Source organism: Momordica charantia (assembly GCF_013281855.1).
Source record: "Momordica charantia cultivar OHB3-1 chromosome 8 unlocalized genomic scaffold, Mcharantia_2.0 BLBB01000008.1, whole genome shotgun sequence".
NCBI classification, from domain to species: domain Eukaryota; kingdom Viridiplantae; phylum Streptophyta; class Magnoliopsida; order Cucurbitales; family Cucurbitaceae; genus Momordica; species Momordica charantia.
Genome location: NW_028275166.1, coordinates 9,150,963 through 9,178,063, shown reverse-complemented (window position 1 = coordinate 9,178,063; position 27,101 = coordinate 9,150,963). Strand labels below are relative to the sequence as shown.

At 34.2% G+C, this 27,101-nt stretch overlaps 4 protein-coding genes across 6 annotated transcripts; 2 read left to right on the top strand and 2 right to left on the bottom strand.

The window, feature by feature from the left end:
- The first annotated feature begins 2,125 nt into the window (after nt 1–2,125).
- Nucleotides 2,126–7,142, top strand: LOC111016918 (zinc transporter). Of its 2 annotated transcripts, none has more exons than XM_022292490.2 (11): nt 2,126–2,349; nt 2,862–3,054; nt 3,149–3,234; nt 4,366–4,450; nt 4,790–4,868; nt 5,060–5,190; nt 5,289–5,375; nt 5,456–5,568; nt 6,158–6,288; nt 6,440–6,553; nt 6,811–7,142. In XM_022292490.2, the coding sequence occupies exons 1-10, from the start codon at nt 2,297–2,299 to the stop codon at nt 6,550–6,552; spliced, it is 1,071 nt and encodes a 356-aa protein (XP_022148182.1). In that variant the 5' UTR covers nt 2,126–2,296; the 3' UTR covers nt 6,553; nt 6,811–7,142. The 2 variants fall into 2 exon arrangements, with proteins under 2 accessions (XP_022148182.1, XP_087983677.1); XM_088127551.1 differs by having other exon boundaries at nt 6,752–7,142.
- Nucleotides 7,143–7,356: 214 nt separating this feature from the next.
- ABA4 (abscisic acid (aba)-deficient 4) lies at nt 7,357–11,477 on the bottom strand. Its single transcript, XM_022292492.2, has 7 exons — nt 11,263–11,477; nt 11,073–11,178; nt 9,347–9,551; nt 8,687–8,787; nt 8,408–8,536; nt 8,220–8,308; nt 7,357–7,716 (listed from the first exon to the last, which is right to left on the bottom strand). The coding sequence occupies exons 2-7, from the start codon at nt 11,124–11,126 to the stop codon at nt 7,569–7,571; spliced, it is 726 nt and encodes a 241-aa protein (XP_022148184.1). The 5' UTR covers nt 11,127–11,178; nt 11,263–11,477; the 3' UTR covers nt 7,357–7,568.
- A 4,094-nt stretch (nt 11,478–15,571) lies between these two features.
- On the top strand, nt 15,572–18,290 carry LOC111016920 (uncharacterized). Of its 2 annotated transcripts, none has more exons than XM_022292494.2 (3): nt 15,572–15,730; nt 16,557–16,806; nt 17,429–18,290. In XM_022292494.2, the coding sequence occupies exons 2-3, from the start codon at nt 16,588–16,590 to the stop codon at nt 17,741–17,743; spliced, it is 534 nt and encodes a 177-aa protein (XP_022148186.1). In that variant the 5' UTR covers nt 15,572–15,730; nt 16,557–16,587; the 3' UTR covers nt 17,744–18,290. The 2 variants fall into 2 exon arrangements, with proteins under 2 accessions (XP_022148186.1, XP_087984251.1); XM_088128125.1 differs by lacking the exon at nt 15,572–15,730 and adding an exon at nt 15,780–16,162.
- A 3,194-nt stretch (nt 18,291–21,484) lies between these two features.
- Nucleotides 21,485–25,787, bottom strand: HCF109 (high chlorophyll fluorescent 109). Its single transcript, XM_022292601.2, has 7 exons — nt 25,572–25,787; nt 25,296–25,367; nt 24,157–24,377; nt 23,166–23,369; nt 22,790–23,005; nt 22,363–22,549; nt 21,485–21,942 (listed from the first exon to the last, which is right to left on the bottom strand). The coding sequence occupies exons 1-7, from the start codon at nt 25,741–25,743 to the stop codon at nt 21,638–21,640; spliced, it is 1,377 nt and encodes a 458-aa protein (XP_022148293.1). The 5' UTR covers nt 25,744–25,787; the 3' UTR covers nt 21,485–21,637.
- Between the last annotated feature and the right edge of the window lie 1,314 nt (nt 25,788–27,101).

Sequence of the window (27,101 nt, the reverse complement as noted above, 5' to 3'; positions counted from 1 at the left end):
AATCCTTTGAACAAAATAGTATATTGAAAAATTATGACTTTTTGCATAAAGTATTTTCTATAGTTTAACTATGTTCATCTTTAGATGTAGGTCAAGGCAGTATTTGTTATTTGTTATGTCATTGAGTTTGAAAATTCTAACTAGGGGAGAAAAAAAAAACACCTAAGAATTAATGAGTAAAAGGTGAAAAAAAAAAACATAATCTAATTTATTTAGGCACCGACCGTCTCTAGTTACCAACAATATCTAGTTGAAAGTTTAAATCTCCAATTTCACTTTGGACCCACCTAAAATCCTTACTCAACTATGATCGGCTATCATATTAGCAATTAAACGTGTTCTTGGACTCCTACTCATAGCTATTTCATTTTGTTATCTAATCTTTAAAATATTTTCATAATTTAAAAATGTAAAATAAAAATAGTAACTTTTATTTTATAAAGATTTTTTGTATTTTTTAAATTTAGTTAAGAATTCAAATATTTTTTACCCCTTATTAGAGATATATATCAATTATTGTTGAATTATGCTCGTTTTGACATTCTAATATATTTAAAAGAATGTGATAAATATACCAAAAATGGTTGGAAACAAGTATAATTTTGAAAATAATAAAAATTAAAAACATAATGGTTATTAAAGGAGACTTTAATTATATAGTTAATAGAAAATATTAAATTAAGTCAAATTATATTTCACAAATGTCCATTATTTTAAATATTTAACAATCTAGTTTTGTCCTCAAATTTCCCTTAACGAGTGCTCCATATTTTACATTTACTATATAATTTTTAAAAATTTTATTTCTGATTATCACTTAATATTATACTTTGTAATTCTTATTAAAAGTTTGTATTAAGTGCTAAATATTTGTCGCTGAATAACCTTTATTTTGTATTTTAATTGCTTAAATTGAATATTGTTTCTAAATTTCCTAAATAAATCACGAAATCTCCATTTTCATCCAAGCTCAAGCTTTCTTTCAAGCTACGGCGGCAGTTTCGTTCAATCTTTATATTTCTAGGGTTATTTTCCTTCCCATTTTTAAATAATTATGACGACATTAGTTCACTAGTTTAGGGGTCTTTTCTAATTTTCCAAGGACTCGTCCCTTTTTCGACGATTTATTTCCATTTTTCAACCACTTTTTTTTTTTTTTCAAGTTACTATTATTCTTTCCGACAATCCATAATTTATTGGCGGATTAATTTCCCTTTCCGATTGTAATTCTTTTTTCCAACAATAATTATTTACTTTATATACTTTTTAATCCAATCTACATGACCTTTTCTTTTTTAACCAATATAATATATACCTTTTATTGGTATATGATAAAGTATTAGATTATATAATTATATATATTTATTATGATATATATGCAGCATATACCTAAAAACTACTTCATATTAGTAATTTCATTAATTTACAATACTATAAGCTATCTACAAAATAATATCGTAGAAGTATGATTTAATATTACAAAAGTTCATGCAGCATATTCCCAAAATACACTTCATAAAAAATAGTACTATTGAAGTATTATCTAATATTACAAATTATATGTACCCAATATATACCGACTAGAAATATAGTATATGTGGCATATACCATACTAATAGCTATTATTTGAGTTTTTGGGATATTTTTTCATAGTTATTGATTATTGTAGGCAACGGTTGTTAGAAAATATGAAAGGAAGGGCGTCAAAGTCTTCTACTCTTGCGCTAACGTCAAGCTCAACGATATAGACAATACGAGTCGTTTCATATATCATATATTTGATATATTAATACCTACATATACCTGTCATGATGTATGATTAACGTAGGTTAATTGATATATACCTTTTGAAAAACTATATAATATTTTGTATATACCTTTCAATAAGATTATACGATATATAACTAATTCTATATATACATTCACAATATATACTTACGCTATTTTCATTCAATATGTACCCTATATAACTCACTCTTGATTGATCACAATTCGATGACATGAAATTATTATTTTAATTTATTATTACTATTATTTTTCCTTTAACCAAACCAACGAATTCCTAGCTATTGGGCTTTGGTACGGCCCAAACGCGGCCCAGTTGAAATGGAGAGAGAGAGAATCGTCGGTCTTCTTGCTGAAGAAGAGAAGCTCAGTGGACCGAAGCACAAGACGGTGGTGCCGGAGCCGAATGCGACCATTAAACTCCATCGTTTCTCAATCGACCTGTTCTTAATTTGCTCGCTGTTCCTCCTCTGTCGACGGCGCCGATTCACCGGCGGTCACCTTCGGAAAAATGATGTCACCAAGGCCGATGTCTGAGGATCGAGGATCCTCGATTCATTTCAGGTTTTCTACCTATAATTTGTTAATTCCTTGCTTCTCGGGGATGGGGATGGAAATTGAAAATTTCTGAATCTTTCGATTTCCGCTACGTCCGAAAATGGGAAGTTTCTGCTCGGGGGGGATTTGTCCGTAGTCAGGGACAATGCAGGTTGTTGTAATTGATCTTCTCACCAGTTCGAAGGAGCTTGAATGGCCAACACTGTAAATGTACTTCAAGTTTTATTGAAAATTTATTGGTGGGAAGGGGCTATGATGAATTGGGAAGAGATGAAATCACTTGCGCGAAAAGATTACATTAGTCTTATTCGTCCAATTTAGTTAATGAGGAAAATCAGTGTTCAATACTTGTTTTCCCTTTCCTGTATTCAACACTATCAACTTCTGGCAAACATTGGTGTACAAACTGTTGGCAAAACAGTTCTGTACAGCTCCATCGATTCAATAGGCAGCCAGCTCGTTTATGCTATCTTTGTGTATGATTGTTATTTCATGCTGGTGAGTTGACCTTCTTGCAGGCATACACCGTTGCAGATAGTCCATGTAGTTGGAAATTTCTTTCGGATATGGTCAATCTATTCCATGTATCGCTATTTTTCCCAGACTGGAGCTTCAGTTGTACTTTTTCTCTTTTGTTGTTTGGCCCCAGCAGCCATCATATTCTTGACTTTGCAAAAGCCTTGGAAGGGAAAACCCCTTTCAAATACTCAGGTGAAGTGGAAAATTTAGCTGTAAGAACCAAATGTTATAACCTCTCATACTATTATTTCATCAGCTTTTTCTTAGATCTAACTTGCTTTTTTAGGTAGTTCCTTCTGTGATAAATGGTGGCATAACAGCTTTATACTTTATCATGTGGGGAAAGGGCCTTAAGGCATGTGGACCTCTGAGGTGGGTGCCTGTAGAAATATGTACCCTTTGCTCTTTCATTTTGGCACATACATGAATCATGCATGGATTCTGATGTGGTAGCTAATAATCGAGAAAAGCTATGAAGAGCTACTTAACTACGTCAGATTCACCTCACGGACTCAAATTTTTCATGGGAAACAGCCCCAAAAATTCTATTTAATCTAGATGAATATAAATCTAATCACACTTTTTAATAAGATAGTTTATATTCCATGTCATAACCTTATAGATTGATCAAGAGTTTGTTTCAATTTTCAGCATATGGCTCTAGGTAACCATGTTTTTAGATAATTTAACCTCATTGTTAGATTGAAATGCTAGAACTACAAGTTGTTAATAGATTAAGAAGGATCGGATAATAAATACTATTCAGATTCTTACCCCACCAGAACAGTTCATCTTAAAGTTTTGCCCTTTGGGAAATCAACTGTTTTAAGTAAATCTTCTTATTAAATTCTCATCTGTTTATTCAGAACCTTTGTTTTTTATTTTCATGATGTTGTTTGGTTTAACTGAACCTCTTTGAAAATTCGCAATGGAAAGAAGGTTCAATACCTGTAACAATAGAAGAGACTTTACCTTATTATTCTTCATCTCCTTCTTGGCATAGTATGTGCAAGTGTGATTTATTAGTCTTTGAATAATATATTCTTCATTGTCAGTGTGCAAAACATTCTGGTTCATACTTTTATATGAATTTGATGTTCTTTCGTTCTTCCTTCAAGGCATGTATTTGATTCTTTCATTCTCTAATTCTTTGGCGTAGAAATGTCAAATCAGTAGACCTTCGCTTTTGCTAGTCTGTGTAGTTGGAATTATTTATTTTATGTTTTGAGGGTTTCTTATCTGTTACCTATTCTTTTTTTCCCTTTTTTTATACACTACATTCTATCAATAGATTTTTGTTTTTGAATTTAAAAAAATGAACAGACCACTGTGTATTTCTATCTGGTACCATGAGTCATTGAGAGCTCATGTGGACAGTGATTTAGAAACTTATAAAAGGATGCAATGGGAGTATCTATAAGTGCCTTGTTGCTTTTCTCTTGCCTTCGGTCCATGTGGTCCATTTATTTATTGTCTTTTTTATTTTTAAAATTTCTATTTTAGGGCTATACTTGTGGAGTATTCTGGTGCTGTCCTTGGAGTGCTTTCTGCTGTTTTGTATGGTCGGAGGGGCTTTGTTTGGAAAAAGGTAGTTTTAATATACATGCGTATTCTTGGGCTTCTTTGTATTTGTTTAATACTGTCAGAAGTAGCATAGAAGTTAGGGCTTCGACAATTTAATTTAAGTTCTTAAAGGTTATGCCGACATTGTTAGTTTTTTATTATCATGTCATCCCTATATCTACAGCAGGCAGGTTGTAGGGAGTAAATGTATGTATCTTGTAGTAGTCTTGCTTTATCTGAATTCTTCTTCTTCTAATTTTATCATGAATTAGGCTTGCAATTTAAGTTGAGAGGTTTACACTTGTTATGGTAGGTTATTTAGGTTCTAGATGAATAATTGATTCCCTTTGGTATATCATATCAGGCTGCCGGTCTCCTTGCAATGTTGGTATCTTTCTACTTCTTATCACAAGGGTGGGCCATGGCCACACGTTTTCCCTTCTATATCCTTGAAAGTTCAACTGTAACTGTGTAAGTATGAAGGAAGGGGCTGCTGTGAGAGTTGTGACCCTCTGATGGTTTTCTTTTTCTTTATTTATAAATTTAATGTTATTTTATTTTCCCCTCTTTCTTTAAATCTTTCTGTATTTTCATTTCTATATCAAAATTGTTGTAAACTTTAATTTGAGACTACCTGCGAAAGATGGCTCTGTCTCTGAGGATCAGACTGAACAAGTGTTGGGTATGAAAGCAATGACAATTCCCATCTTTGCTGGAATATTATCAGCATTGAGAAGGGTCATTGCTCGCCGCGTTTCACTTAAGGTGTTGACTAATATTGAGTTCACTTAATATCCTTCTTTTTGTTATGTAAGCTACCAATGGCATTCTGATATGTGATTCTTGTTACAATGCGCCTTCAGAATCAACTTAAAAGACGACTTCATGCCATAACAATGGCTTCTGCAACTTGTTTTCTCTTTCCTATAGCCATGTGGGATATGATAATTGTAAGTTTCAGCAATATTTAATGAATGCTCTTTTTCCTGAAGTAGTAGTGCTTGATTTTTCTTCATTATCATAACTTCAGGGGTCAACTTCTGATAACAGCAGAGAGCTTCCTTTCTCCACCTGGGCATTTTTAAGCACTATACTTTTTGGTGTTATTCTGATATTTTACGTTGACAGCATTGCTGAAGAGAGGTACAATATAAATCAAAATAATTGGGATTCTCATGAAGAAATGTTCAGTATTTGTTCCCCCCCATTCTCCTCTCTTTCTGTACTTGGCATGTTGACATGTTTCATTCTTGCACCAAGCTGAAGGATTATAACCTCCAAATATGAAAATAGCTAATTACTAATGAGGATGGATTGTGAGATGAGTGGTGTAGCTGGTGTTTGTGTCTACGATCTTTCTAAGAAGAGCCTTTTACATTTTGGAATGAAGATGGATTCCTTCGTGATTTTGCTCGCATCAGTATTGATAAATAATATTTTCTATAAAGGGAGATAGTGTTTTTACTACATTAGCAATCTGTGTGACATAACTGTAATTTGTAAAAATTGGCATGCTCTGAGAAAAATGTCAAAATTCATGTGATGGTTGGTGGTTCGATTGGCTGTGTATGTGCTGTCTTTATCTGAAAACTATACTTTGTCTCATACAGTCAGCTAAAACTTGTAGAATTTAATTTTTGCATTGCATTACATATTATTACCCATCAGTTTCGTTCATTTGGCGGACTCTCAAAAAGGGGATTCTTACATGACAACTCTTGTTTACTTGTAGATTGCACATGGTTTTTTCTTCTCCAAGGCATTTGATGGTGGCTGGTGGAAGCATAATTGCACTGGAGATTTTATACAAGATGGATTTTTCTCTAATCGGCTTCATTATCTGCTGCTCAATTTTGGGGTTTGGTATGATCAAGCTTTCAACCATTTTGTTTATTACTAACCGAATCTGTACAGGGAAACAGATGAAATTAGGCATCACCGTCTCCTTTCATTCTCCAATCTTCATAGTTCTTCAATTGGATTGACAAATAATACCAAATGCGAATGTCTGTAGGGATACATGAAGCAACTTCTTTAGACCGCAGCAGAAAAGATTCTTCTCGCAATTCTGATACATCAAATGGTTTATTGGACGACCAAGATCAGATTCCATCACTTCCAACTTGATGTATGTTCATACTACGCTGACCTATATTTGTTTTAATATTATATTAGCAGTTTGTTAATAATTGCTTTCATATATACGATAAAGAATTTGAGCTTCAGAAGTAGTTGTGTCAATTTGATTGCTTTATACTACTACTCTCCAAGAGGACCAGCTGTTTTAGTGAAATGATTGATTTTCATTTATCATTGACAAATATAGTGGCCATTTACTCATTTCCTTTCGGTCTATTGATCTCAACATCACAACGTTGCCTACAGTAATCAGGAGATGGTGGTTTGGCCCAATTTTATTACTGTTATCAGGCGTGACACTTGTTTATTTGGCTGCCAAATGTGCCGTACTCAAATGCGTAATGCCCATCACATTTTTCGCCTTCATGCCCTGTACAGTCTGCTTTGCAAGCAGTCTCTCACAATTCTTTCCGAATTTTAGCGCTGACCATATGTAAGGTTCTCAAAACTTGTATCCACTTTAGCTTCAAATTTACGTGTCTATTGGATTTCTGATCTGTACTTAGAACCCTACTAACCTGTAAACCAATGACAGTTTTCACACCATGGAATTCCTTTGCTCTTTGTTCATTCTTTAATTTTCTATTGCATCTCAACTTCCTAGATTTCATTAATCATTCTGTAATTATTCTGTCGTAGTACGTTTTTAAAGTAGAAGGAAAGATAACTAGATCTTGCAGAAGTTGATAATCTAGACTGCACACTTCTTTCTCATCTGTAGTAGAGATTGATTTTCCGTTGATTCAGCTGCTAGGTGCAGTTTTTGAGGATCAGTAGAACGGTAGATGGTAATTGGAACACAAAATCGAACTTTTTTCAAGTTCTCTATAAACTGGGATTTTTGAAATCTGTTTGAACTTTGAACCCAAACATAGATTCCTAGGCATCAAATACTGTGCTAAAAGTTACATAACTTTCAAATTCAGATGGCATCGGCAAATCGGAGCTTAGAATAACAAATTGCAAAGGGATGGGTGAAGCACTAGTTGATCTACTCTGCCTTGTTATGTACCATGTTTTGCAGGACCAGATCTTGTGGTTAGTGCTTTGGTGATAACATGAATGAGAACTCCTATGGGGCAAAAGAAGAGGCAAAGAGAGACTGAATGTCGGGTCTCAATTTGATTCTCGAGTCCATCGTGGAACACCTGCCTGGAAAGTTTAGAGGATGGCTATTAAAAGATTGAAAAACTCTTAAAGCTAAATTATACAAAATGCCCTTAAAATATGTAGTTAAATTCAATTCTGCCTTTTAACCTTTTGAAAGTTACAATTTTACCCTCAAATTTTCACTCTTGAAAAATCCTTAGTTAAATTACAAATTTGGTTTTATTTGGTACTTAAATGGTAATGAAAAGTTTCTAACTGGGTTTCTATTAGAACTTTCAATTTTATATCTACCAGGTAACGATATAGATCTATTAGATACAAGATTAAAAGTTCAATCTACATCTGTAAGTACAGATGGACTAGTACCAAACTTATAGTTTTACTAACAAATTTCATTAGCAATTTCCGTTCAAGAAAAAAACTCATTGAAACTAGGTCAAAGGCAAATTGCATGCTCAGCTAATATATATAAAATGTTGGCTTGAGATATAAGTTATACATGCTCCTAATAACTAAATGAATCAACTAATGAGAGAGAGAGAGACCTTGCAGCAAAAAGGTCCACAACCAGCAGGTGAATCCAAGCAGAAGCCAATGTCATTTCACTGGAGAACATCTTTGACATTCCAGGCAGCTATACATTAACAGAGCCACATACAATGAGTTGAAGAACAAATGGATGGGTCGGGACGAGACGAGATGCTTCAAATTTCTCAAATTGTTAAGAACTTACCTCAGGCAGCCAGTATTTACTGGCAAAAATAAGCTGCACGGTTTCGGGTGTCCAAGAAAGGTACAGAAGATAAGCATATAGAAGCCCAAGCACCACATATGGTATGTTACTTTGCATAGACCTCTTAGTCTGCATAAAGAGGAAAAAAAAGTTCCATTTGTCGAGATGAAATATCGAAGAAAAAGAGTGCAAAGAGAAAAAATAAATAAGTAAACATACCCCAGAGCTAATGTAAAAAGTGATGGACAAAAATGAGTACATTTATGAAATTTTGCATACCAATTCTGATTTTGGAGCCAGAACCATGAGGCCATAAAATGGGAGAACAGCTACTGTACCTAGAGTAAAAGCATTGCTAGCAATTTGAGCATTTGCCAACCCTGTAAATGCAAACATGAAGTTATTCAAATATAATGTACACAGCCAAATGAGGTGTGGTGACAGAGTATATTGAGAAAACAAGTCTCACTGAACTTAAATGTTAAGAAGGAAACGTTGAGAAACTTGAACTCATCCAAGACACCCACCCTCTACTATCACTCTCCGAAAAGCGAGGAATAAGTATGACAATTGCAAAAAACATAAGGGAAGTAAGGTTCACAAGATGCTGGAAATTAGTACACCCGGTTGACCAGATTCTACCACCACAAGAACCCAATCATACTCGAAAGAAAAGTTTGATCTTCGCTCAAACGGAACACTAGCTATATGCTAAACACATCCAAGCCAAACATTGTTTTCATGGAACTAGGAAAAGGGGAGCAGAAGCTCGAGCATTAGTATGCCTTTGACTTCTAAATTCACTCCTGTCGAGGAAACAAATCATGTGCAGTACTGTCGAGGCAAAGTATCAGCCATTCACTTGAGATAATTTTAGTTATTCAACTCTAAAGGCACTCAGTAATTTTAAATAAAATGCTCAAAAGGCAAAGAGATTACATGAAGCGTGTACTCCGTGGGCTTTCTTGGACAAATCTACTCCTGCAAGTTTTGGTTTAAGAAGAATCCTTGATCCTGTAATGAAACTCCATTTTCTTGATGACACATCTGCAGTCAAACCATTAACTGAAAGATTGGGCTTATGGCTTCTTGTAGAGATAGAGGATCTTTGGCCAATTCTGACATCACAACAGGGCTTTGTAATCTGCCCCAAGTTTTAAACAGAAGATGAACTTTCATGATGAGGAAGCTCCAAGAAACATAGTTGAATATGTGAGGAAACTAAGCCAAAAATCTTAAATCACGAAACAGAAGAACTAAACAATTCAAGCAGGATTGAAAAGCATTTTTAGGGTCACAGAAGTATTTCATGCTACTTAAGACACCGATAAGTAAATAGTAAACTTGGTTAATTATTTACTTAACAGTGACTAAGTTGCATGAAACTTGGTACAAACAGTCACGTTTAACACAGAACAAAATGTGGTACTTGGTAGTTTGGATATTCAAATACAGCCGATGACAGAGTGTTCAAGTTTAGTATAGTCATAGCTAGACAAAGTTTGAGGAAAGAGCCAACAAAAAGCCATGATTAATCAAAAATTTTAGAAAACACGTGTGTTGAGAAGTGTGCCCATGAGCATAAGCATCAAACAAGAAGCATTCGTTGATGTAGTATAATTGAAACCATGGTCACATTAGTAAAATATAAGTTGACTGTTGAAGATGACCCAAAGCTGATGAAAAAGTAAACTCTCTGCATATTCTGAAGATGACCCGAGCTTATAAAAAGCACCGTTAGCGAAACACAAACGTGGAATATCTATTAGTCTAGCTAACAATCTGTCACATCATGTCAACGATAGAATTCATATATTATTAATGATTGGAGCGATTGAGAGCTCCCGAATCTCTCCTATTGCCAAACCTATTCCACAGCATAAAGGATGAGTATCTCCAGTTCATGCTAAAGCAAAATATATACTTATTCACACATTAGATATACTATATCGTAAGCGTAACTAAGTCATGGGAACCACAATAACAATTTCCCTATGTCACTTCCCATCACCTTCCTCCCTCTTCCCATGATAAATATTAACATTTGGGAGCAATCAAAATCTACCAACATGTATCTAATAGGCATGTCAGGCAACGTTTTGTTAATACTGTTAACAACCAATACTAAATAGAAGCATAATCTAGAACTCATTGACATAATGAAGCCTTTGTTTTTACGTTTAGGGGCTAAATATACACAATATTCAAAGTTCATGATTAAATCTCTAATTAAACCGATGGAAAGTGTGCAGCAAAAACATGAATGAGCAAGAACAAGTAACAAAAACTTTAAGCTAATCCAAGAGTATGATTCCCACTTGTTATCAGGATTTCACACAATGATGGTTATAGTCAGTGAATTCCCAACTCATCAAAACAAGCATCCCTTCACCAAAACAAGCATCTGCAAATAACTCCAACTAAATAAGCAGAAAAGGAAAGGGGCAAAATCTGGCGAGCCAATGGCTGCTAAATAAAGCATGAAAGCAACCTGGAACCTCATTTAGAAAGCAAAAGACAACTCAGTTCACCGTCATAACTAGATTAAGAGTCAGGTGGGAAGAAACCCTCCACAGATCTGATTTCTAATCAACCCAAAACAGCCACACAGAGATAAACCGAAAGATCAATTGAAAATTAAAGAAGAGGGTTGGAGAAAACGCACCTTAATTGATAAGGGGGAATTGGCAAGGCAAGAAGAGGAGGGAGAGAAACCCATGGCAGGTGCAGAGAGGCGAGAGGCAAGAAGGGGGAAAGAACGATAATGGCGTCTTCATCAGACCCAGAAAGTTAGTAAATAAACAAATACATAAAAGGGGGCCGACAGAAAGTTAAGTGAGGAAAAGGAATCGTACAAGTTTTCCACTCAGAAATCGCAATAGAGACAAGAAAGAAGCAGGGAAAGAAGGCGAAAAGGGGGAGAAGACTAAGAGGGGCTTAATCAGAATGTGGGTTTTATCTCTTCTCTGCCATTGCTGTCATTTCTTCCACTTCCTCTCCACTGCCCATTTTTTTGTTGGTTTCTGCCATTTCTCCTCTTTCTTCCGTTCCCTCCCATTTTCATGCTTTTCGATGTCATCCCCCAGCTCAGCTCAGCTCCACTCTTCTTGCACGCAACAAATTTATGAGATACAACTTTCGCTTACATCCCATCTAATCTGACTTTCGTATTTCTTTTGTTTTCTTCTACTTATTTTTTGTTTAAACTTTAAAACCTCTTACGAAAGTTTTAAGTTTTTTACTACCAACAAAGTAGAGATTTGTACCGTAAATAGTATTTTGCTCAACTAATGTTAGATGTTGGATTTCGAACGAGGTCACGTGTTTGCGTGAGTACGGAAGAGGAGATTCTTGAGGCAAACTAGTATTCTAGAATATTGTCTATGACTAGTTGAAGTGGCGAGCTAGAAGTTTAATGGTAGATATCGTAAAACTCAAAGGTTTGACTCCACCTATCATGGGAGAGAGATTTCGAGAGGCAAGTCTAGATGGTCAAAATCTATACTTGTGATACTCTCTAGCTACATGAATTTTTTACAACCAAATCGTCATTTGGTTGAATTCCAGATGAATTGATCTCAATGCTACACCGGTCTATCGAGTTGAGGAGGGAAAGACTCGTGTTTTTGGGAATTGGTTCATATGTCGCTCTCAATTTTATCCGACAACGTAAGTTATGCTCACCTTCGTTAAATTTTAATTTGTCTAGTATGGTTTAATCATTTTTTTTATATAAATTTAATCAAGTTATTGGTGACATATTTTCTATTTACAAAATAATAAGGTAGATATTTTCTATTTAACTTACCGTGCTAGATAAAGTAATACTTTATAAAAAAAAAATGAGTGGATTTTCAAGCGGGTAAAATATAACTTAGAGATTGCAGTGGTCGGACAGAGTTAATAAAACTATATAGATTAAATTGAAATTTTCGCCATAAATTGAAGTTAAACTCAGACCACATCAACCAAATTTTAAATTTTAAAATCATATAAAATAAATCAATAATTTAACCTAATTTTATTTTTAAAAAACTTTACATGAATAAATTATTATAGTTAATTTTTCATTTAAAAATCCATGGGTGGCTGGTCTAAATTGACTAAGATTAATTAAGAATGAATGAGTTCAAACACCATGATAACCACCTAACTTAGGAATTAGTATAATCATGCATTTTAAGGTGTCAAATTCAAAATTTGAAAACATTGAAAACATAAAAATATTATTTTCAAAATTTCCAGATCATAGAATATGAAAATAGTGTTCAAAATAAATCTAACAAACGCATATTCACTGAATTTACCTAAAAGTAAAATTAAAATCTACTTGCCAACTTGAGTTTTTGATTAAGACACACATATGTTCGACCAATAAGTCATAAGTTCAAATCGATGTTCTCACCGTTACCAATAGTGTGGTATTCAAAAATAAAATAAAATAGGTACACTAAGCCAAATATGGCTTTTATTTATAACACTACTAAATGATTTTGTGTAGGAAGGAAGAAATCCTTCCCATATAGTTTTGAACAAGCACAACAGTCATGCAAATATAATATAGTCCTGAACAACAAGCATTTTGGGGATGACTCGTCTTTAAAAAAGATTTCAAATGTGTATTATATAACAACTGCAATAATCTTATACATTTTTTCTTGCATGAACCAATATTTATCCAACCAAATCCATTTAAATCTAAGGGTCCGCTTGATAACGTTTTGTTTCTTCATTTTTAACGAGGAAAAATGAATTGCTTGGATCCAACATCTATGAATTCAAATATGATAAAACAATCTTTTCATTTATGTCTTGGATAAATCGAGAATAGTAACAAGAAAGAAGAAACTTGTTTTGGTTGTTTCGAGAATTTGTATACAATTGTGAGAATGTTTCTAAAAAGGAAAAAACAAGAAACAAAATTAGTTACAAAATTCTTAGAATTCTTAAGAAAATTGGAAACGATAACCTTACCAGACGAGCCTTAAAAGTCATAACTCGAAAGTTTTAGAAATTAATGTTTCCGCCTTAATCTGGCCTTTGCAATATCTAGTATCATGGCATCTATCCCACAGATTGTTGCAACTAAGAGTGGGACATTTGGTAATGAAATTTATTAGCATTCTTCTTTTGTTTGTTTCTTTAGTATTCATAGCACCTTTCGATAGCTAAAGAGTAAATAGATTCCGTATTAGTGATAGCTCAAATATATCTATTTCATCAATGTATTTTGGATGTAGCTAGAGTAGGCAATGTCAAAGTTCCCTTCATGGAAATGCATGTGCACATCTAAGTCTAAAATTTCTTCTCCTGAACTAAATAGATTGATAAAATGATGACATGATATTTCAATCAAACCTATAGTAAGGGCCTGCGTGTGCGTATTAAAGTCTACTCTGTACTGTTTCGGCCACCTCTACTTGAAATGATCTGACACCAACCCGAAAGTCTAAAAGATCCATTCTTAAAAAATTGTTGATTTTTTTTTAACTATGTGGCCTTGCGGACAATATCATATCATTGTGAAGATGCTCGAGGTACTTGGGGTACCGTTGTCGTGGTATTAGAGCCATGGTCTAAACCTAACTATGTCGGTGAATCATCGAGTGCTGAACAAAGAAGTGGCGAGTCTCATAGGATATAGTTATAGTGTAATATGTAAGTGTGCTCTATCAAAGTATGACGACGGCGTAGTTCCTATCTGAGAGTAGACGAATGAGTAATTGTTTGAAGAAAGATTCGGTGGCACTTTATTTGAGGAAATGATTATTGAATTTGCTCGTCTTGTTACAAGTCCAGAGGGAGAAAAGTTTTTATAATTACTTTAATAATAGTAAGAATAGACTTGCCTCTTATGCTCAAAAACACCAAAGAGAATGTGAAGCACCCTCCCTCAATTATTCTTAGCCAATTTTCCCTCCTCTCACATACTCAACCCCAATAACTCTTGGATGTGTATTTTTTTTTATCATTAACAAAAACCTTATAACCAATGATTATTTAATGATTTAAATATTGTGAGAATAATAAAAATTACCGATGATTATTTAATGTATTGATTCATTTTGATCAATCTAAACTCAATCACAATTACAATCTAATGCGTTGAATACGAGTTGATCCAACTCAATTTCAAATAATATCTTAAAACCACCCACGAGACTGAAACAAACTAATCGTAAGATCCATATAATTGGGTCATTTTCACAACTCTAGAAATGTAAATTTTTAATTATTACAATTAGAAGTTTTTAATGGGAGAAAGAGGATTAAACTATTAGGGACATTTGGTCTTGAGTTTGGCACAAATTGGCTTGAATATCTCACCATCCCTTGAAACCTTGGAGTAGAACAGCGCTCTACCCCACATATTTTTAAATTAAACACCAAAGATCTCTATCTCATAATTGGCAGTCGTTTCAATTTTCAACTCTAATCTCCACTACGTCTATTTTTATCTGTGCTTTCTCTTTATCTTTCTCCATTTTTATCTGTACTTTCTCTTTATCTTTCTCCATAATCTCTTTTTCTTTATATCTATGCATCTGGCATCGATCTCACATATGACCACCCACGAAAAAAGCAAAAAAAAAAAAAACATCAATTAAGCAAATATCAAGTTCAAAATGAATAAATTAACTGCCTCTTTAAATGGTAAAAAAAAGTTGACATCGATTTCACATATGACCATCCACGAAAAAAAACATAAATTAAACAAATATCAAATTCAAAATGAATAAATTAACTACCTCTTTAAATGGTAAAAAAAGGTTAATTATATTAAAGTAAAAAACAACATCAAATGACCCAAACTTCAGACTACATAACATAAATTCATGCTACACAAACTTACCTCCCGAATACAGGCTACACAACTCCTCAGAATTTACCAAGCTCAAAATTTTCAGATTTAAAATGCTATTAAAAATAGTAATAGAAATCTACCACTTTGCATAATTTAATTTAAAAAGTCACATTTGAACTTCACTTAACCATAAGGCCATAACCCTAGAGTAAAAAGAAAAGGTAGAAAAAAAAAAGAAAAGGAATAGCCGTAATTACTGCACTATCAAACTACTCAATGCCAGCTAAAAAGCTACACGCCTTCATCATTTTCCTTTGTCGGGAAAAGAAAAAATTCCAATTTTAATTTTTTCAATTTCCCAAAAAAAAAACCCCCCCAAAACGACGTCGTTTTCTCTGGTCGTCGCCCCTGCTATAAATCGAACCCATCTCCATTCTAACGCTTTTCTCCCCTCCCGTGGCGGTGGCTCAAAGCTCCAGCTTTTTTATCATCTCTTCCTTTGCCCCGGGTTCCTTCAGGTCAATTTCTCTCTCTCTACAAACCCATCTGATCTTACTCTATTTTTAACAATATCCACACTGATTTTTCCCCCTTTGTATGTCAAAATCATTTGAGGGTTGCTATGGATTTAAAACCAAAAACAAAAAAACAAATAAAAAGGAAAAAAATTTGCATTTGGTCTTTTTTTCCTCCGGCCGTTGTGTGATTTTTCTATATTTGGTCGAGATTTGCTACCCCTTCGTCTCGTTTTTCCCGGATCTGGACGATTCTTAGCTGGTCTTCTCCATTTTAATTTTGATTTTGTTGTTTAAAGCTGTCTCCAGGATTTTCTTCGGGTCAAGATCCCTAATTCCCAAATCTATATATCCGATGTTGTGGTCTTTGCCTTGGTTTTGTCCTCGCAAGGGAAAGGAGAGACCAAACTCGCTTTTAACTTGATTCTGAAAAAGGTTTGAGGGTTTTTTTTTTTTTTTTTTTCAGGATCTGTTCTTTGTTTTCGTGGTTTTCAAGGTCTAGATCTCAGATCTGTAGGTTTTAATGGAAGATCTTGTTTGGGTTTCGTGAAAAGGTCTAGATGGTTCTAAGTTTGGTGAAGAAATGTTGTGAATTTGGGTTTCTGTTCATGATTTGATCAGTTCTGCGAAATTTTGATTTTTACCTCAGATCTGTTGGTCATCAACACTTTGAGATTTGGATCTGTTGTTTGGCTATACGATCTGTTATCCTTTGTTACCATATGAGATTTTTGAGCTTTGATAGGATAGACTTTTGACAATTTTTCCATTAGATCTGACTATGTATTAGGATTTTTGTATCTCAACTTCGTTTTTCTCTATCGTGTAGGCGTTCTTCTGCAGATCAGCCAGTTTCAAAGATGAATCATTTTATTGTTCAGCAGAACACCTTTATCTCATGTGAAGAGACTAGGGGCTTTGCCTCGATCTCTGATCTGAAGGACCCAGTTGTCTGTCCAAAGCCCAGGCGACTCGCGATTCTTGCCAACAATCATGTTAAGCAGCCCTTAAGATGGCACCAAACTGAGGTTTGTGATTCAAAAGCTGGGGCAGATCTCCTTGACATCATTTTAAAGAAGGCAAGTTCTTTCTCATTCCTCATATTGTTTTGGCCATTAGTTATAGAAACTGATAACTCTTTGACCTTATAGCCGAACATATATTAAAGGCTAAATATATGTTTTAGTCTAACATATTTTGGTGTTTCTTCAATTAGTATAACAAGTTTCAATTTAGTCCGTTGTTTTTTAACACATTTAAGTTGATGTGACTGATTATAATTTAGTGAGTTTAGAGATGAACTAAAAACTTCTTTCTTAGATGGCCAATGCCTTGTAAGCTTATCATCAACTAACTTTAACATTCATTGACCAAAGGGTGTAATTGAGAAATGTTAAAACATTAGGAACTAAATTGTAAAATATCCAAAAAATTAAGGGCTAAAACATATATTTCTGAAATTGATTGTGTCTTGTCCATTTACTAAAAGCTTAGGAGAGATTTAAATTTGTCACAGCTTTTGATCGAAGTACAAGCATCCTTTTTTGGTATTTCACATGTTTTCAGTTTCTTATAGAAAGTCTTTTGTGTTTCACTTCCTTTCAATTATTTCTCTCTTGAAGGTTTGTTGTCTAGATCTCAGACTTTCTTTTTCGTACGTCTTTACAATATGATTGATTGTATCCTTGAATTATGCCATAGGGGTCGGAACAATCTAGCGGCCATGTAGCTTCGTCACCCCCATTTTATAGTGGGTCTCCGCCGAGCCGAGCTTCGAACCCATTAATCCAGGATGCCCGGTTTGGGGATGAGAAACTGAGTACTATGCCAGCATTGCCCCCGGCATATTCCCCGTCAGGTCTCTCATCCCCATCCTCGACATCATCATCATCAGCCCACAAGGGAGGAGGGTGTGCGAGGATGAAGTTCGGCCTAAAGCCGGCTGCAGTTAGAGTAGAAGGATTCGATTGTCTTAGTAGGGACCGCCAGAATTCTAGGATCCCTGCAGTTGCTTAAAAAAAAAACCTCCATCAAGGGAAAGTGTAAATAGAGAATGGAGCTAAAAGTGCAACAAAACTTTTCAACAACCACAGGCAAGACTTTTTAACAACCAGAGGGAAAAAAGTTTCCAAATAGGAGATGCAAGAGGATTTGAGATCCATCATCTGTAGTGTAAATATAAGAAAAATGTTTTTGCTGGTGATCATCCAAATTTGATTTTTTTTTGTTCTTTTTTCTTTTTTGGGTTCTCTCTTATAAGGTAGCTTGTGGGACAGTGGGGGGTGGGTTGAGAGACAAACAAGCCTTGTGTTGTAGAGAAAAGGTTTGGTTGAATCTTGATGTGTGTGTTTGGGAAGGAGGGGCTTTTTGTATTATATAAAAATTGGCTACTGTTTGGAGGGAAAAGAGAGAGGGGAGTGAGGAGTGAGTGTTTGTTCATGTATTTTTTTGATGGTCACCATGAGTTTTCATGTATAGAGTTTTTGTTGTTTGGTTGGTTTCTGGTCCATTTGCCATGTAAATGTATTCTGCTCATTATTTATCCTATCATCTTATTGTATTATGTCTCTTCCTCTTCCCTTCTCTGTTTTCTGCTTGGTCTCTCATTAGTTTGTCTTGAATTTTTACCTATTTTGGCGAGTAATTTACTTCATTTTTATTTATGTTTTAGAAAAAATTGTAAATGCCAACCAGTATACGGGTACCTGCTTCTCTCTTCAAATTTTCATGCCCTCAATTTATAGTACTAAACAAGTTGTAGTGGGAACAAGAAACTTGATCATGACGATTTGAGAACTTCACTTAACATAGTCTAAAAGATTGATTTATATCAAGTTGATATATCTAAAACATTAGAGATACTATTCAAACATAGACAATCTTGAAAGAAGAGTAATGACTATTTGTTATTATTGTTTTTTTCAACCATTGTAGAGGTTACTACTAATTGTTCAAATCAATTTTGATTCTTAAATTAAAAAAAATAATTCTGTTGCTTGAAACTTTGTTATTAATTTACAGTAAATTTGATATTGACACTTTCTCATTATTTGATTAATGGATGTTTATAATGGTCAAAGTATTTGAGCCACATTAGGTGGTAGGTGAGGGTGTGTTGGATTCTTTTATGAAAAGTTGGAGATTAGAATAGATCAAAGACTAGAATAGAATAACATATTTAAATTAAGATCAAATCTTTGTTTTTGGATTGCAAAGTTTGGTCAAATTAGGAATCACTTTCAACTTTGGTTTAGTTTAGTCCTACTTTAAAATGGTATATTCCAATCTTTGTAATTTTTTTTTTTTTCATTTTAATCCATTATGTTTTGAATTCTACGCAAATTTTATATATGAAAGGAAATTGATCGAGAAAGAACTACCAAAATAAATGGTAATACATGAATGAGGGATGGTAGGGGGGTGGCCAATGAGTAATGGCCACTATGAAACTTATTTGGTGCACTTTCTTTTCTACTTTATTTTTTCTTTTTGGGGTCTTGAGAGAGAGACCAGTACTATAGTGCCACGTGGAAAGTTCCATTGTCATCTTTGTGGTACAATGAAACAACTTGAGCTGATTGTTGTGCTTCTTTACTTTTTAGAGGGAATCAATCCATCCATCTACAAAGATATTATTCTTCAACAATATATTTTTGGCTAAATATATCGTATAGTCTCTAATATTTTGAATTGAAACAATATAGAACCATTACCTTCAACTTCATCTACTAGTGAAGCCAATATGGCAACATCAAATCACAAAGAAGTTGGAGATGAAAAATTGATGAGATCTCGTTGGAAGAATTGGTTGGTAGTAATCTCAATTACTTTTGCAGATGAATTTCTAGTTCTTCATCTTTTAGGTTAAGTTAATTGTTTTATCTGCAGACCTGAGCATAGCTCAACTGATTAAGATATATATTATTGATTAAAAGGTTATGTGTTCAAATTTCTATGTTGTTTTATTAAAAAAAAAGAGTATTTTTATTTCTTCTATCTCAAATTATTAGGGAAAAAAAACAAAGTAAAAAATGTATATATATATATATATATATTAAAAGTTAGGTATATTGTGTTGTTCTTAATCTTTTAGGTATTCATAATTTGATCTAGAGTCTTTTAAAAATTTTTAATTTATCATTAATGTATTGAAAATTCTTCACTAAATCCTTAAAAAAAACGTTAAGCTTTGTTAACAAAACATATATATATATATATGTATATAACTAAAGTGTTGTTTTATTAATATATTTGGACATGTGGACATATTATTTAAAAGAAGAAAGAAGTTTAGTTGAAGGATAAGTTAGATAATTTGTTGATGAGAAAGTTGGATTATGTGTCAGGTAGTATTTGAATATCATATTCACATATCTAAATATGTTAATAAAATAATAGTTTAATGATCTAACGTCTTATGTTAACAAATTTTAGCAACTATTTTTTTCGAATGACTTAATTGGAAACTTTTTATATAAAATTGAGGAATAAATTGAGAACTACTCATAGGATTAGAGACTATTTGTACATTTTTTCATAATATTAAAATTTAATTTATTAATGCTAGATAGTCATTTTTAATTGTCAACATGAACTTATCTTAGTGGTAAATAACATCTACTAATTTCTTGAAGGTCGGAAGTTCAAACCTTTGTACCCTAATGACTAAGCGGAGATTGCTACCAAATTAGATATACGTGCGGATTTTAAACAACTAAAGTCTTAAATAGAAATTAGATTAGCAAAAGCAGATCTTAATCGTAGAAAATCAATACTAACTCATCAAATAATGAATAACAAACTTTATACTTTCATTTTCTTCTTACAAATTTGATTTTTAGGAAAGTTTTGGTTAGTGGCCATATTTACAGTGCCACATAAAAAAAAAAAAAAGTATGGCAAAGGAATGATCAATCAACTTTTTAGGGCAGTTGAGTATTTTGCAACCCTCCTCCTTTTATTTTTCCCAAAGCATCTCATCACATTTTTCTGTATCATATATTTTTCAGATTTTGTCTCTCTCATATAACTATATACTTTTTTATTTCAAAATTAATTAAATTATTTTTCTCTTTTTCCTTCAGTACAACGAATTATTTTTCTTTCTATATCCTATATTTCAAGATTGTATGTTTCTCAACTAACTATACTTTTTTTTTATTTCTAAATTAATTTGAATTATTAATTACATTCCAATCTTTTATACTAACTATTATTTCTCACTTGAAAAAATCCGAATCCTCGCTTTATTCTCTTAAAGTACAATTTTAACTTTAATTTTTAATGTTTCATTTTTAAAATATTTTAATAAATATCATTGAAACATTAAAAAAATGTGTATATATGTGTGTGTAAAATTTCAATGTTTTCAATTATACTAATTTGATTGTGCTATCTTCTGTAGATAAGTTGGAGTTCATAAAAAATTTAAAAGTCAATGTCTCAATTTCATGGAAATATTGATAAAATGTCAATGTCAATAAATATTGCTATAAATGTTATAGAAATTAAAAAATCATAAAAGAATATTTAAATTAACAAATAAACATTTTCATATTTCTAACTAAGTTAAAAATAATTAATATTAATATTATGTATATATGAGTAACATTTTGTTGATATTTTTCATATTTTATGGATTTTTTTGTACTATGATGGAAATATCGATTTACCCATCATGTCGATGTCGAACCTATGAAAACATGGACATGTCAACAGAAATGTCGATGTGTCAACAGATATTTAAAATCAAGCGCATGATATAAAATGCATATAATTTAGAATAGAGATCTCCCATATCGTTACAGGTAAAACTAACAAAAAAAAAATCTAAATCTAAATTCTCAGAGCCTGCAATATACAACATATAAAACATCAATCAAAGACAGCTATTCTAGTTTATGCTGGTTTTTAGTTAACCCCACCAGTAGACAATGCCATACTGTATTTGTATTTCAGGTAAGCTTTGATGAAGGGCTCCAATTCACCATCCATTACAGAGACAATGTCTGATGTCTCATATCCTGTCCTAACATCTTTCACAAGCTTGTATGGATGAAACACATAGTTCCTTATTTGCTGCCCCCACTCGGCCTTTACGGCATCTCCTCGTATTTGCTTGATTTCCGATGCACGTTGCTCCTCTGCTATGACTAAGAGTTTGGCCTTCAATCGGCTTAACGCCTTGATCTTGTTTGCTAGCTGTGATCTCTCCTCTGCATTATAGTTGAGAAGATGAATGAAATACCATCAGTTTAAAACCATGCAACATGGGGACGTTTGAAAGGTTTGTTGTCAATGATTGTCAATGAAAACATATATGGTCCACTCGGTACGAATGGTCCCGGGTTGCGTGTATCTAATCCAAAGATTTTAAAGATGGTAAATTGTAGCAAGCAAATGCCAAACATTTCCAGAAACATTTGGATGAAATGTATTCTCAGAGAAAATGAATACTCCAACCATGATAACATTACATTTCCATCAACAACTTGAGGAGAAATTATGCTGCTAAAAGTGGTGGTGGCTTTGAACAATTTTGATTAAAAATTGAGGACACAATAACTCTTACGAACAGAACAGACATCAAGTTTTCATGGTGGCATAAACAATGATGATTAATGAGTATAGAAGACCTGTGCAGCGAACCGTGACGCCTGTTGGGATATGAGTAATGCGAACAGCCGTTTCAACCTTGTTAACATTTTGACCTCCTTTTCCTCCTGCCCTTGAAAAACTTATTTCCAGGTCCTCTTCTGGTAATTCAACATCCATGGACTCGTCGGGAAGGAGGGGCATGACTTCCACACCAGAAAAACTTGTCTGCATAGAACTCGTATTAAAATAGAGAGGTTCATCCATCAAACAATCTATCCCAAGGAAGCAGCATCATACATTAGAAGTCGACCCTAGATTCTAAACTCGGTATGGAAGGCTCAAAACCACCTTAAGTTTACAGTTCATAAGAAGTTTAAAACATAATGACATTATGCACCCTCTATCGTCCATCTTTCCTTGATAACTCCAAGTAGTAGGGATACCAGGGGGCAGTGTTATAATTACCTGTCGAAGTCCTTTCGAGTTAAAAGGAGACTGTCGCACTATCCGGTGTGTTCCTTTCTCTCCAGATATATATCCATAAGCATATCGACCCTCGATTTCAATTGTAGCTGATTTTATTCCAGCTTCCTCTCCTGCAGATTTCTCGACCACTCTTGTTTTGTATCTTTGTTTCTCTCCCCATCTCACATACATCCTCAGAAGCATGTCAGCCCAATCCTGCACTGGAGATTATCAAAAATTTAATATCGAAGAAGTAAGTGAAAAAGTTGGAAGTTTAAAAATGCACACGCAACCATACTTCTTGGAAGCAGTTTTGAACACAAAACTAAAAAATTATTTTGAAAACAGTTTCCACAATAAGACCTTAACTATTTACCTGTGCATCAGTACCCCCAGCTCCAGCCGAGATAGAGATGACAGCGCCTTCTTTGTCATACGGACCAGAAAGAAGTTGAGTCAATTCAAATTGATCCAGTGCCTTGTTTAGGTCTTTGATAATACTAGCAGCTTCTTCAAGAAGCCCAGTATCTACAGAGTCCATCTCTTCAGTCAGTTTAACTATTGTTTCTGCTTCTTCGACCTGAATCAATCATAACGCAACCCACACCTGAGATGATGATTTCATTCACTTTTCAAAAACTTGGATAGGCTATTTATCCAATTGGCTTCTACGGATTAGTTTGGTTACTTCCAAGCTAGATATACAGTTCAAGTTTCATTATCTTAAAATAGCTTACTTCCAAGCTTTATTCTACCCTCTGAAGGGTACTGTTCCAAAAAGAAGTATAGAGTCCCCTTTTCCATTGTATTGCTCATAAAAGAAAATGAATAGACAAAAAGAACATTCTCTACATGACCACAGGACCAATGGAAAGGCCTTAAAATCAAATATTGCAATTCCAACTAAAATACAGAGTAGGCCATAGCCATGTTATACTTAGGTGAACTATGACCTTAAGACAGCCATCCAACAAACACTTGCACTTATGTATGCAAACTACATATACGGAAGTTAATTGTCATTTTACTTGTAAGCAAATAGAAGTGGTGTCTACATGATATATAAAGATCGGAGAACTAGCAGGAGATATTGATAACAAAATCTTTAAATGGGGTATGAATAGAGTAGCTTTGTAGCAAGTTAGGCATGATTAATATTTGCTCCAACTTGAGGTGATTGTTACAACATGCATATTATTATGTAAATTGATGTAGATGCCTAAGATCCAAGGCTTTATTAGTCATTTATCATTTACTATAATTTTAGACTCTTTCAATTTAGGGCTTCCATATATGTCTACATAAGTGACTTTAGCAAATGAAATGGAGTATTCTCTAAAGATTAAATTGCATGCTATATACACTACCTGTGTTTTGAAATCAGTAAGCATCTTTATTTTATCTTTCACATCAGTGAGGGCCACAAGAACTTGTTGAGCCTTAGATCTGTCATCCCACAAAGCATTGTCGGCCGCTTTCGACTCCAAATCTGCAAGTTCTTGATCCAACTGAAACAACCCAGCAGAGTTTCTTATCTCTTCCACACGCTCTGAGGTTGTTTCCACTTCTTTCCTTAAGGAATAAAAATCTGTCAGCAACAACAAGCACTGGTTATATCATTTGCATTGTGTTGCAAACATCATTGAATCCAAAATCGATAAATGGGAATCAGATGCATCGATCAGTACAGTTGACTTGTAAAATCAAAATCTGGGACAACAAAACAGCCTGCAGGGGTCCTAAAAGTAGCCGCGATAAATATTTTAAGGGATGTTATTCACTAGTTGCCAGATTACCAGAACAGACACGATAAACAGGCTCAAGCAATTTATCAATTATCATTCATGTGAAGATTCATATGGCAGCATTTGAAACTGAACATTGTATAACATAAACATTGACCACGTTTGATGAATGGATGCAACTAGTAAGTCACTTATTCTTTTTTCACCCCATCAAGATGGTTAACCAATCATTCAAAGAACCATTGGTGACCTCTTAATAACCAAATTTTAACACTCGGAAAAGCTTCACGTCTGAAGCCAAACATGAGACTTGAATATTTATTTGATCACTTGGGCAGTGAGATCAAATACATTATATTGTTTTAATTTAACGAACGCTTGGTTTTTCAGCAAAACTCGAAGCTTAATTTTTCATTGAAAAAAAAGGCAATATATCATATTAGAAAAGATAATGTCATCATCTCCTTAAAACAACCGAAAATGTTGGATACCTGGTAACAAATTAATGTTTTCTACGTTAAACTATTGTTAGAATCACAAACATTCGTCCTTAAAGAATTTTCAAGTATCTGCCCACTGCCCACTGCCAGTTATTGTTAGTTTTGCTTTTGAGACCTTCACACTCGGAACGCGTTTGTTAATTAAGTAATAAATATCAAAGAACATAAGGACAACAAAGGCTGTTCAATAGTTAAAACCCCATGAACACGGTAGTTTCAATCTAGGAATTTAAATATTGTTTGTAAGAGAACTAAACATACCTTGCATCGCCCATTCTCGAGTATCAGCATCGAGCTCCTCGCCCACCTGGCTCTCGGGTGTCGCAAATGAAACTGCCGGAAGAAACCAACATGTTTCAGAAACCGGAATTTATCACAACAACGAGGAAGAAGAATTAAACATGAAAAAAAAAACTAACAATTCAAAAAAAAATTAAGAATAACCCAGAATCAATTCGATTAAAAAAACTCAAACAAGAGCTAATAAAGTGGATACAGAAGGATTAGAAGTGGGGAAATCTTCGAATCAAGACTCACCAATGGAAAAACGAGAGCGAATTGAGAGAGAAGTGGGAAAGTGAGGAGATGGGGAGGACGGTGGCGGTGGGAATTCTAGCGAGAGTGAAGTTCTTGTGGATTGAAATTTGGGAAATGGGAAGACGAGCGAGAAGGAGCCGCACAGCCACAGTGGGCGCAGAAGAACGGCCATGGCTTTGGCTTTCCTCTTCGTTTCGCTTCTGCAAAATGACCCATACGATTTGAGGATAAAACGCCGCCATAATCCACGTCATCTCCACGTCAGCACCACCCTATGCATAGTCAGAAATACAGTTCCAGCTTTTGACTCTAATTTGACAAAGTTTAAATTTGTATAATTTAGTCATTTATATTTGGATCATAAACAATTAATAGGTTTCTAGTTCTAGGTTTTTTCTTTTTAAATACATGGGGGAGATTTGAGTTCACGATTTTTTTAGTTTGAGATAGGTGTCTTAATCAGTTGAACTAATTCAGATTAACTATAAATTTCTAGTTTCATCTTTCGTTTGGTACTCGAACTTCCAAAGTAATTTATAATAGTGTATCAGTACGTGAGCTTCTAGAACAAGAATGAAATTTGTCTATAAATTTTCTACATAAGTAGTGCAACTTTTAAAAAAGAATTAGTTTGGTCTCTATTATTATTTTATCATGCAATATTTACTCACTTAATATATGTCTTATTGACCACGTGACAATCTTTCATAAAATGATGATGAGTCAGTATAGAAATTTGATTAATGGAAGGATTTTCGCCTCAGATCTAGCCATAGAGGTCGAGCCGACCTATTTCTTACCTTAGTCGGTTGAAATACAAGTCGAGGTGGGCTACCAATTTCCACTTCGATCGACTGAGTTGCCAGTCGTGTCGATCAATGGATACTCCTTCAGGAACTTAACTCTGACACAATCCACGACAACACACCGCGATTATCGAGCTGTCGAAAAGCTATTGGAGGCTTGTCGGATCCCTGAAGCTCCACCCTATAAATATAGACCTCCCACCTCATTTTCAGGTACGCAAAACTATATCCACTCTCGAGTATAGATTGGCCAGCTATTGACTTGAGCATTGAAGTTTTTACTCTCTTTTGTAAGTCTCTCACTTGACAACACATCAGCTCATTGGAAGGGTCCATCATCGCCTGAGCCGATCTTCGCAAACTTGGTCAAAATCTTGATCAAACATTTGACGCCGACTGTAAGAGCTGACAAAATTTCTAAAGTCATTCCATACCAGCCTTAATTTGAGCAGCGACACATCCCACACGCTCCCATTTATCTCGCACTCCCAATCTTGCTCGGGAGCGCGGTAATGCTCATCACACCTATGCCCGACGCACATATTCCCAAGTGGTGGAGAGCTAGCACTATGCCCTCCCTTAAAAAACATTCTAAGGCATTCTTGCTCTAGCAGATATGTATATGCAAAATGGTGAAGAGTCACTCGCTAGCATAGGGCACGCATTTGAACTTCGCGAAATTTGACATGCTTGCATATCTCACTAATATGCATCTAACTATAAA

Excerpts from the sequence above, each read along its gene's own strand:
- LOC111016918 (XM_022292490.2), top strand. The coding sequence starts at position 2,297 with ATGATGTCACCAAGGCCGATGTCTGAGGATCGAGGATCCTCGATTCAT. Across the intron at positions 2,350-2,861 it reads GGATCCTCGATTCATTTCAG|GCATACACCGTTGCAGATAG; the intron begins GTTTTCTACCTA and ends ACCTTCTTGCAG. Across the intron at positions 5,376-5,455 it reads CCATGTGGGATATGATAATT|GGGTCAACTTCTGATAACAG; the intron begins GTAAGTTTCAGC and ends TCATAACTTCAG.
- ABA4 (XM_022292492.2), bottom strand. The coding sequence starts at position 11,126 with ATGGGTTTCTCTCCCTCCTCTTCTTGCCTTGCCAATTCCCCCTTATCA. Across the intron at positions 8,537-8,686 it reads TGGCTCCAAAATCAGAATTG|ACTAAGAGGTCTATGCAAAG; the intron begins GTATGCAAAATT and ends CTCTTTATGCAG. Across the intron at positions 7,717-8,219 it reads GTGGACCTTTTTGCTGCAAG|GCAGGTGTTCCACGATGGAC; the intron begins GTCTCTCTCTCT and ends TAAACTTTCCAG.
- LOC111016920 (XM_022292494.2), top strand. The coding sequence starts at position 16,588 with ATGAATCATTTTATTGTTCAGCAGAACACCTTTATCTCATGTGAAGAG. Across the intron at positions 16,807-17,428 it reads TTGACATCATTTTAAAGAAG|GGGTCGGAACAATCTAGCGG; the intron begins GCAAGTTCTTTC and ends ATTATGCCATAG.
- HCF109 (XM_022292601.2), bottom strand. The coding sequence starts at position 25,743 with ATGGCCGTTCTTCTGCGCCCACTGTGGCTGTGCGGCTCCTTCTCGCTC. Across the intron at positions 24,378-25,295 it reads TCGAGAATGGGCGATGCAAG|ATTTTTATTCCTTAAGGAAA; the intron begins GTATGTTTAGTT and ends TGTTGCTGACAG. Across the intron at positions 23,370-24,156 it reads TTACTGATTTCAAAACACAG|GTCGAAGAAGCAGAAACAAT; the intron begins GTAGTGTATATA and ends TGATTGATTCAG.